Source organism: Fragaria vesca, linkage group LG1 (assembly GCF_000184155.1).
Source record: "Fragaria vesca subsp. vesca linkage group LG1, FraVesHawaii_1.0, whole genome shotgun sequence".
Classification (NCBI taxonomy): Eukaryota; Viridiplantae; Streptophyta; class Magnoliopsida; order Rosales; family Rosaceae; genus Fragaria; species Fragaria vesca.
In genome coordinates, this window is record NC_020491.1 from 5632356 (window position 1) to 5643964 (window position 11609).

The 11609-nt window shown below is 36.8% G+C and overlaps 1 protein-coding gene and 1 pseudogene across 1 annotated transcript; one reads left to right on the plus strand and one right to left on the minus strand.

Moving 5' to 3' along the window:
- Positions 1–1249: 1249 nt before the first annotated feature.
- LOC101292162 (transcription factor FER-LIKE IRON DEFICIENCY-INDUCED TRANSCRIPTION FACTOR-like) lies at positions 1250–3509 on the minus strand. The gene is made up of 5 exons (XM_004288882.1): positions 3475–3509; positions 2490–2940; positions 2179–2385; positions 1446–1622; positions 1250–1351 (listed from the first exon to the last, which is right to left on the minus strand). Exons 1-5 carry the CDS (start codon positions 3507–3509, stop codon positions 1250–1252), a joined length of 972 nt encoding a protein of 323 aa, XP_004288930.1.
- Positions 3510–5101: 1592 nt separating this feature from the next.
- On the plus strand, positions 5102–8221 carry LOC101292457 (annotated as a pseudogene).
- Positions 8222–11609: the final 3388 nt, after the last annotated feature.

The window sequence follows — 11609 nt, forward strand, 5'->3', positions numbered from 1 at the left end:
TTTTCTGGTATGAACACAACTTGACAGAATTCAGTCTGTCCATTTGTTTTTCGAGTTTGAGGGCCTTAACGATCACCAAATTGGTTGAAATTTTACAGAGATGATCTACACAATATTATCTAGATACTACACGGTGGAGATGAGGAAATTCGATCGAAAAGTGGTGCAAAAATGGAAATCCGCACCAAAAAATTAGTGCGGACGTCCGCAGCTGAGAAAATCCGTATATATATATATCCTTTTATATGTGACTCTTATTAGGTGTCGGTATATGACTTGTGTGTTTATATTTGCCGGTGCGTGTTTGATGTACGTACGTAGCATCTCGAATAATATATACATTTACAAATATATGAACCAACATAACCAAATGTTATTGATTAGAAAACCTCAAGATACTCTTGACAATGATTCTTCTTGACTTGTAGAGCTTTGTTGCATCATTCATTAGGTCATTTATTCCTTAATCGACGTGTAATAGGCACACATTCTGATCGAAATCTACTATTAGGAAAGAGCTAATGATATTCTCCGACAAGCGGAGACCCTATAGAACCAAAGTTTAATGCAATTGATTAATTTGATTGTTTAATCAAAAATGAAAAGAATAATTGGATTGAGTTTCGCACAAGGCTCACACCACAGAGGCTATAAGGAGGTTCACTAGGGCACGTGAATACTTGCAGCACTCCACACTCGTATTCCCTAGCTATTTCCTTCAAACATTGAAGCAAAATCATTTCACAGTCGCAGCTAGCCTTCTTTTTATTTAGCTAGCGAAGAACATCTATGTTTTAACAATCCTAATTGAGTTTAAACCAAGATGTTGGCCAACACTCGGCTTGAATCTACACATCACTGATTGGAACCCTAAAATTATTTCAATAGGGTAAAAATCGACATGAATCATGAACGTGTGAACACGAATCTGATACTCATTTCAACATCAACTATATAACTAGAGGGTCATATATAATATGATACACAATCTATAGTATAGATTCTATAAAATGTATATATCTACCTGTTATGAAAATTTATACTTGTATAATAACATACATTGACAAACATTTTTGCATGCATCCATATTAGCATTATTGCATATATGAAGGTACTTTGTTTATTGCCATGACATTACTTTCAAACGATACACGTACAATATTTGTTATTTTCACTTTTATTGTTAGTCGTTACAATAGTTTTATGGAATTCCCGTCGACTGTGCTTGGATCTCTTATAGAAACTTGCATCAAAGGCATGTAGCTAGTTCAAAACCTTGGTTCAAAAAAGCTCCAGTCACCCAAAGTTTCAAGTTTGGTAAGTTGATGATCTCCTGCTGGCTTTCTTTTACCTGTTAATTTTAATCAATACAACTAGTTAACAACAAAGAAAATTAGCATGCACACGAAAAGTTGATTGATGATAAAAAAGAAACGAAAGCTTACATCTAGAATGAGTGTTATTTCGAATCTCCCAGAATTAATCGTGTTCAAGTTGGAACTCAGAACATTGAAGCTCGTAAGGGATTCAATAGCCTTGTAAAGTGATGTGGCCACGCCTACTCCTTTGTTGCATCCCACTTTCACGTAAAAGCCTTTCTCCTCTACTTGGGACACATCTATCTGCAAAAGCATCAAAACAAAAGCAATAATTTACATTACACGTTTCTCAAATATGGTCTAATGGAACAAAATAATAATAATTAGACATACATATGTTTTTGGAATTGTGTAGATGGGACAAAATTTGCATGTATTGATATATTTGATTAGAAAAAAAATTATCAGTTCAGATTTTTTTTTGACAGTATCAACGACGGTATTTTCAAAAGTTTCTAGGCTTAGAAACTAATTCGTGCCAAGAGATAATGTCAGAACGCTTCCTCCCCTAACCACCAAAAATAAATTGGGATTTAACTCCAATTAGCGTCGGCAATTTTAAAATAATATGGGGGTTCCACACCTAGACTCTTACCAACTTAACCATCTATGGTGGTTTAGTTATCAGTTAATATGACTTCTCTCAAAGAATAATATATAATGCCACTGCAGCATGGGATTCCAAAAGAAGCGGCTCCAAATAACATGGAAAGATTATGTTTTTGTTTTTGCACCAAATATATAGAGTTTTTGTATCTCCTGCGTATAGATATACACAAAGGGTTCTAAATAACCAAACCTGAATGATTCCCTTGGGAGTTAAATGATAATTATCTGCAACAAATTTATTCTTGGTTGAATTTTGCATTGACGACCGTACTTGCTTTCCCCCGGATCCTTCTATGGACTCTTCAAGGCCTGTAATCTCAACTTCTAGCTTCTTAGCGTGTTTTTGGAGATCTTGTACATACGCTACTGCATCTCCAACAATGGATGCCTTATCCATCTGTGCATCATCGCCAAACAACAAATAATAATACATTACTACATATATGTAATAGCAATGTATTTGTTATTGTGACATGCATAGTTGAAGAGACTGAAGCTCACCTTAGTGATATTAGGAACTAAGGACCGCAATGCATAGAGCTTTTCTTTCATCCTTCCTCTTCTCTTCCTCTCCGAAACCAAGGTTCTCGACCGATCAACTTTTGGCTTCTTTGTTGTCGTGCCTGTGGTATTTGTGGTGGTTGTTGTCGTTGTTCCACACGAGTCTGCGTCATTTTCTTCTTCTCTACCAATATTGTTCATTTCTCCATCGAAATGTGGTAATGTAGTAAGAAAAGGAGCCGCATCGGATATGCCAGTAGTATTATGACCAAAACCAAAGAAACCGCTATCCGGAGTAATTTGAACGCACTGGTTATCAACAAAGCACGAGCCACTGAGAAGGTCGCAATCAAAATGAGCTGCTGCTGGATCCTCATTTTCGCCGCGAATAAGATCGATGAACTGGTCGAAGTTTGCATCGTCTATGAAGTCTTGTAACTCAAAGTCGTTAATGATGCTGTGACCTCCTAGATCGTGGTTTCCAGATGCGCCTATCCCATCCATGGTTTGATAGTGAAATATTGCTTAGTGTGTTATAGAATATACGATCTTATATTATATACTAGCTGGTGGAACTGAATTCACTGTTATCTCAAATGTGAATGGAATCAGATGGGGGAATTCTGACGTTGGAACTCTTATTATATACAACCCTATAAGCAAGGAGTTGACAAAACTAGCTACTACAAGAACATTACAATTCTTGATAATAAGGACAAAGAACGTTTGGCATGATACGAATTGGTGTTAACTAGTAGATACAGATTTATATTTAAGTAAGATGAACGACAACCAGTTACTTAAAAGAGCATCTAAATAAAAAACCCTAAGTTATAATGAAACAATTATTGCTATAACTACCAGAGGAATATCCTAGTTTCACATTTTCTCGAATAACGTACACTACCTTGTTGAGATCCTTCTTAAATGGAATTACTATACCGATATCCTCCAAGATATGTTTAACGATATTTTTACGAAGTTTTTCACGTTGCTTAGATCCTCAGGGAAGAGTTTCATTTTATTAAGATTTTTCTTAAAGCTTCAAGAAAACTGCCATTAAAGGCAAATGTTTGTTGTAGTGGAAGGGTTTACCTTTCTCGAAAGTTTTTTTTGGTCTCCTTGAGATCTAGCTTCCTTGTATGTTTATACTTTTCCTCTTGAGTGTTTCCTCATCAAGATCTTCTTCGAAGGGTTTTACCTTATTAAGAGTTTTCTTAATCCGATTTCTCCTCAAGAGCCTCTTATTTAAACTGCTATCAAGAAAACTCTAAAACATGATAGTATATTTACATAATTACCATTGGATGCATTTTTGCCTTTAATTACCGTTAGCAAGCTTGTTTTTCATTATTCATAAGGTCATTTTTAACAAGTACTAATAATGAGATATTCTGAAACAGTCGATTGGACCCTAATAATAATCATCATAGAATAAAAGCTTAATGCAATTCAAAAAATGAAAAGAATAATGGGATTGAGTTATGCATGTGTCGAGCGACATAAAACTGAAAGAAACTTCATTAGGGTACGTGAATACCTGCCGCAACCCACACTCTTGTTCTCTTGAATTCTATTTCGAAAAACAAAACAAAAAAATATTTGCTCCGAAGTATCGAATCTGGAGACTTGATGGACCAACAACTACCATCATTTGTAATATTATCCACTGAAAATGTTTTGTAGTTTAGGTGTGAACACACATCTGATACTCATTTGAGAACATAAAATATATCTAATTGACTTGGTCTCACATATTTCGAATCCACAGATCTGTCGACAAAGCAAATACTTTACAAAAACTAAGAACATCCTAGAACTAAAGAAGCATGGCTTGAATCCAAAGAAAACATAGTTAAAATGGTATTTTTTTTTTTTAAATGGTAAGAAGTGAAATGGTAACATAGGAAATTAGTAAAATTCAAGCTTACAACACACAGCTAATAGCATTCACCATAGGAGTCATCACGCACCCTCGAAAACTATGGAAAGAAATTGATTTTCTTGGCGTTCCCAGTACACCACTCAATTTTATGATTTTGGTTTTGATATTGGTATATGAGAAATTAATATATATTTATGAATCTACTCACAAATAGTCATATATTACAGTGTCTTACAGCCCGCGTAAATTTATTGTTTCATATGAACGAATCTTGTTTCACAAGGAAAAGAAACCGATCGATCGACTTGCCATATATATCTGAAGAGTAAAACAACGCTATCTGCAAGGTTGGCTATGATCTGTGACCCAGTCAGCTACAGCTATGGTTTCCGGAAATTAGAGAATACTAATTACCTAGTAATAATTCTTCTATATCTCCACCTTTCTCACTAAGGAATTCACTTAGCTAGCTAGGGCAACATGCATGTATATAAAGGATCGATGAAAGGCCACTAGTTCTACTGTGGGTGAAGGTGGGTGAATATTGGCTTGTCTTACTATTGACCAAAGTCGAAATACAAGCAGCTTTTGAAACTCAACGTAGGGTTTTCCTTTCTCACTATCTGAATCATTGAATCATAGATTTTCATCTGAATTTTTCGTTTCTTTTTTCTTTTCTTCTAATGTTTCGTTTGTTTTTGTTATAGAAGAGATAGCTAGATACAAAATGGAACCGATGCCAAGTGCAGAGCTTGGTCATGGTTCAGAAAGAAAGGAGTTTGGTCATGAAGATTATTTGTCAATAACAGAGATTGGAGCTGGGAATTTTGGGTCTGACAAATTTTTTTTTTTTCTTGTCCTTCCATCTCCTTTCTCCTTTTAGATTGTGAGTTGTTTCAAGGACGTAGTCGAAATTGGTCACTTCTGCTAGTCCTGATTTGATATCTGACCTCTTTGTTTGTGGGTTTTAGGTGCTCGCATTATAGAAGAAGATGCAAAATCAGAGCTCCTTGTTGTAATGAGGTTTATTATTGCCGGCATTGCCATGATGAAGCTAAGGTTCATGTCATTTATAAATTCTTTGAAGTATATATGTTTCTAGTGTGGAAGAATTTTGAATTTCATAACCTGTTCTATTTGTGTTTGGATATTTCAAAAACAGGACTCCCTAGATGGTGATCCCCTAGATCAACATGTCATTTCTCGTCATGATGTTTAAAAGGTTCGCATTCTATTTACATTCTTAGTTGCATTTTATGTTTCAAATCGTAAGGGTGATTACATATTATTTTCCCCTTTTTGAATTCATAATCAAATGAAACCGAAAATGATACTGCTTTCCTTTCAGTGTTTGTCTTTAATTTTTACACCTTATTTTGTGTGAATTTTCAGGTCATCTGCTCTCTATGTGGCACAGAACAAGATGTAAGTTCAATATCCAATTCCAAAAATCTCGATACAGTTTAGACCTTAGAGTTATTTTTACCTGACTTGATCTTACTGTCATGTTTACATCATCAGGTTCAGCAACATTGCGTTAGCTGCGGGGTTTGGATGGGAAAGTACTTTTGCGCGATCGATATGCAACTTCTATGATGATGATGTAAGTCTTTATATAAATTCAATTAATCCAGGTGCACCTTTATCATTTACAATTCACCAATCTTGTTTGAGGATTAAGAAGCTGCTAGTTACATATGAATTTGTTGCATCATGCAGGTTTCAAAAGAAATATACCACTGTGATAAATGTGGAATATGCAGGTAAAACTTTCAGATTCATTCCATGTGTTCATGTGTTGAGATTCATTTCATGTGTTCATACACAAGAAGCATTCGAAAACTCTTCATCTTTTTTGTAATGTTAATCTTGTCTAATCTGCCAATGCAGAACTGGAGGGGGAGAAAATTTCTTCCATTGTGAGAAATGTGGTAAGGGATAGTAAGCTAATTCCCTTCTTCATAGTTTCTCCACTACAATTTTATGTGCAGTGGCGGATCTAGGATTTCAACTCTGGTTGGGCTTGAACTTCCTAACCAAGAAAAAAAAATGGAGAATCTCGACGGTGTGAGATAAATTTATTAATTAAAAGAAAATGATACACCTAGCCAGGGGGGACATAATGAGCTTTTACCCCTCCAATGCATATGCAAAATTATAGTAAAAACTAAATTATTAAAATAAACGTGCAATGCAATACAATACTATAACATAAACTAACTAAATCTAACTCTACAAGTTGATGAAGCTTCAAACTCTTTAATCACCTCCTCATTGGTAACAAATTCAGCATACTCTTTCTCAATGTGAAGGACCATACAATCACCAAGATACTCATCTCCCATTTTGCTTCTAAGTTTATTCTTAATGATGTTCATAGCTTTATACTTCATATAGAAAGACACAAAGTAAGAGAGACAAACCTGAGAGCAAAGAACCAGTGAAAATAATGGGAATCCAACCAAGTTCTTACTTCATAGCTCTTCTGCTTTAGCTACCAATACACCATTCAGTATTAGAGAAACAAAATACAACACGAAACGAATAAATAACATCACATTATAATTATGAGTGTGAAAATTAAGTTTTAATTCACACAACCTTAAATCATAATTCCCTGCATCTATGATGCTTATTAGCCTCCAAAATCAATCAACAGAAAACTTAGAAATCGTAACCCTAAGTCCCTAACTCGATTCAACACTCTAAATTTCAACAAATCGTATTCATACACATCAAATTCCAAACAATTATAATAACAGTAACAACTAACAACAATTCAATACAGCCTAAAAACCAAGTCAAAAACAGCATGAGCTAATTCCAGCTTGACTCTTGAGTCTTGAGTAAGGAGAAGCATATCTATTAAAGTGAGAAAGAGGACTCACGGAGGGCTTAACTGAGGTAAACAGTGGAGCCGTGGTCGTGGAGGACTGAAAGGCCTGGAGGCGGCGAGTCAATGTGAGACACTGACAGTGAGAGGAAGAGAGAAATCGGAGAATGAGAGAAGAGAAGAGTTGCTGAGAACTAAGAAGCCTGAGATCAGTGAGATGAGATGGGTGTCGCCTGTCGCTGTCGACTAACAGAGAAAGAGAGAGATGAACTATCGAACTATCAAAGGAGTAGCCGATTAGGGATTAGGCCATTAGGGTGGTATATCAAAAAAAAAACCGTTGGTTGGGCTTGGGTATATATCAAACAAAATAAAAATTGTCTATACCTAGTTTTTTTTTTTTTGCCCAAAATTCTTGGTTGGGCTTGAGCCCCACCAAGACCTGTACTACCTCCGCCCCTGTTTATGTGCACTTTGCATTTCCTAATTAACCATGTGGTATCTTGTTTTTCTTTATGATGTTGCTATTCGAAGTTTATGAAATTAAGATCATCGTTGTGTAGAAACGGCAATGCACCATAACTGTCATGTTTGTTTTGAGGTAATCAATTAGTAGAATTAATTTGAATTCCCAACTTTTTAAAACTATTATTCTCAGAAATAAATTCCTACTCCAATATGAATTGCAGTTATATTCGATTCAAGGAGAGATATTACCGTATTACGCTGTGGACACACAATACATTGTGAATGTCTGAAAGAGATGAAGCTGCATTCATAGTGAGCTCCATAAACTTTTTGAGTTGTATTTATTATATATCAGTGTATTCTATATGTATGCGTAAAATCGTGAAACCTCCATTTGTATACATCTTTACTTCTTGTAGTAACTAACTATTCTTAAGCTAGTAGCTCCATTTAATCCTTCCTCCAATTTGTAGGTACTCATGCCCTATCTGCTTAAAGTCCATCGATGATATGTCTAACTTGTGGAAAAAGCTTGAGGAACTGTGATACCGGGATTTACTGCGAGGAAAAGGTAGATAAAACAAACTAATAGAACACGCTTGCCACTCCTTAGAATCCACCAAGGAGATAAGAGCAAAACTCGCCACTCTTAGGAATCCACCCAGAGATAAGAGTTTGATAGAAAATTGGGAAGAACTTCTTCTCCAACTTAGATTATATTTCTGATAAAAACTTGACTGAATACAACAGAAGCTTAACCCTCTTTTTATATGAAGGCTGGGGAAAACTAAAGGACTAAATAACTGAAGAAATAAATATAACTTATTCAAAACATCTTAACTCAAAGGACTAGGAACTCAAACATCAAAGTTAAATGCTTCTTAATTAGAACTGTTCACCTCCTTCAAAGAATGCAGAAAGTCCAGAGTCATCATCGGTGTCATTCGCTTTCGCTTCGCGTGAACTCTTCACTGAGTTCTCTTCATAATCACCCTCACAATATGGCGAAAGATCCGCCACATTGAAAGTTGCTTAGACACCATAGTTTCCAGAGAGTTCAATCTTGTAAGCATTGTCATTGATGCGTTGGATGACTTTAAAAGAACCATCAGCTCTAGGTTTCAGCTTACCATATCGTCCTCTAGGAAACCTTTCTTTGCGAAGGTGATTCCACACCAAGTCTCCTCCTTTGAAAATAGCTAGCTTCCGGTGTTTGTTGGCTTGAGCTTGATGCCGAGCATTTTTCTTGAGTATGTTGTTTCTCACTTGTTTATGCAACTGCTTGATGTACTTGGCCTGGTCTGCAGCATCACCACTGAATTGAATTGTTGTTGGAAGAGGAACTAAGTCCAAAGGGCTGATAGGATTCCGGCCATAAACAACAAAGAAAGGGCTAGTGTCGGTTGTTTGGCTAGGAGACTTATTGTAAGCAAATTCAGCTTGTGCCAATATCATATCCCACTAACGTAGGTTCTTTCCCACCAAACTTCTCAGCAAGTTTCCAAGGCTGCGGTTGACAACTTCAGTTTGTCCGTCAGTCTGAGGGTGATGAGAGGAATTGAACTACAGCTTGGTTCCCAACTTTCTCCATAAAGTACGCCAAAAATACCCAACAAACTTTGAATCTCGATAAGAAGTAATGGTTTTTGGAATGCCATGAAGTTTAACAATTTCCTTGAAGTACAAATCAACAATGTGAGAGGCATCATTTGTTTTGTTGCAAGGTATGAAATGAGACATCTTTGAGAATCTATCAACCACCACCATGATTGAATCTTTATTCCTCTGGGTCCAGGGCAGACCTGTCACAAAATCAAGGCTAACATCTTCCCAAGGAGCTACGGAAATTGGTAGAGGAGTGTACAGACCTGTATTCTGACCGTGGGTCTTGGCCAAATGACAAGTCCTGCATCTTTCTATATGTTGTGCTCCAAGTGAGGCCAATAAAAATTTTCTTTAACCAAGGAAAGAGTTTTATCTCTACCAAAGTGCCCAGCTAAACCTCTTGCATGTATTTCAGCAAGTATGTTCTCTCGCAGTGACTGCTCAAGAATGCACAGTCTATTTCCTTTGAAAAGAATGGATCTTCTGGGTACTGCTCCTTGAGAATTTCAAACCCTGTAAATTTAACTTGCATGGTACTCAGAAAGGAATGTTTCCTGCTTAAAGCATCTGCTACTTGATTCATCTTCCCAAACTTAAGCTTAATATGAAAAGTGTAGGCTTGCAAAAATTCCACCCACTTAGCATGTCTGTTATTCAACTTGTGTTGCCCATTAATAAACCTCAAAGCCTCATGATCAGTAAAAAGAATAAACTCTTTGCAAATAAGATAATGCCTCCAGTAATTTAAAGCTCACACAATTGCATAAAATTCTTTATCATAAGTGGAGTACCTGGTGCGGGAAAATATTTAGTTTTTCACTGAAAAAGGCAACTGGCTTACCCTCTTGACTGAGTACAGCGCCAATGCCTACATTGGAAGCATCACAGTCCACTTCAAACACCTTGTTGAAATCTGTCATCTTTTTCTTAATCAACTCAAAACTCTGTTGAGCTTTTGCATTCCACTGAAATTTTCCTCCTTTTAAACATTCTGTGATTGGGGCAATGATGGTGCTAAACCCTCTTATGAATCTCTGGTAAAATGACGCAAAGCCATGAAAGATTCTAATGTCATGAAGTGTTGCGGGAATAGGCCAATTGACAATTGCTTCAACCTTGGTTGGATCCATTGCAATACCTTCAGAAGAAATAACATGTCCCAAAAAGGTTAATTGGGAGGCTAGAAACTCACACTTCTTTAGGTTCACAAACAACTTCTGTTCCCACAGTGTCTACAACACTTGATGTAACTACTCAAGATGAGAAGTCTGGTCTTGCTGTAGATGAGAATATCATCAAAGTAGACAACCATATATCGACCAATACAAGACTTAAAGATGTGATTCATGAGCCTCATGAACGTGCTTGGGGCATTAGACAATCCGAAGGGCATTACCATCCATTCATACAAATCATCTCGTGTCTTGAAAGCAGTCTTCCATTCATCTCCTGGCCTCATGCGAATCTAATGATAACCACTTCGCAAATCAATTTTGGAGAAGATAGTTACACCATGCAGCTGGTCAAGAAGATCATCAAGCCGAGGAATTGGGAATCGGTATTTGATTGTAATCTTGTTAACTGCCCGGCTATCCACACACATCCGCCATGACCCGTCTTTCTTAGGAACAAGCAAAGCTGGTACGGCACACAGACTCATGCTTTCTCTTATTAAGCCTTTAGACATTAGCTCATCCACCTGCCTTTGTAACTCTTCAAATTCTTTAGGGTTCATCCTATATTCAACTTTTTTAGGAATGACAGCTACAGAAACGAAATCAATATGATGTTGGATACCTCTCATCGGAGGAAGTCCTGTAAGGATCTCTTATGTGACTACATCTCTGAACTCTTCAAACATCCTCTGTAGCTGCGGTGAGGGTGCTATGGAGTCGCGAGAAGTTTATACGATCACCAGCATAAACACTGCACTCTCTCCCTACAGGTCTTCAAGAAATTCTGCTCTTGACATCAAATTTTTACTTCTTTCCTTTTGATCAGCTTCAACTTGCTTGTCATGCATGGACCTCCTTGAAACCTCAGTTTCTTTTGCAGGACCAAGAGTAATCCTTGCACCATCTTTCTAAAAAGTGTAAGTGTTGTTGGTATATATACCGCAAGCATAAGCAACGACCTCGTAAACTGTCTTCTGGTAGACCGACATCCGGACTACCTCGCCATGGTGAAAGATCATCAGTACCACATCGAGAATGTGCTCTCCCAAGCTCCACAAGAAAGCATCATAAGAAGATATATGTGTAGTTAGTCCCACATCAGAAACATGTAATAAGAGGGAACCTTCCTTAGCTATAAAAAGAAGGCTTCCCAT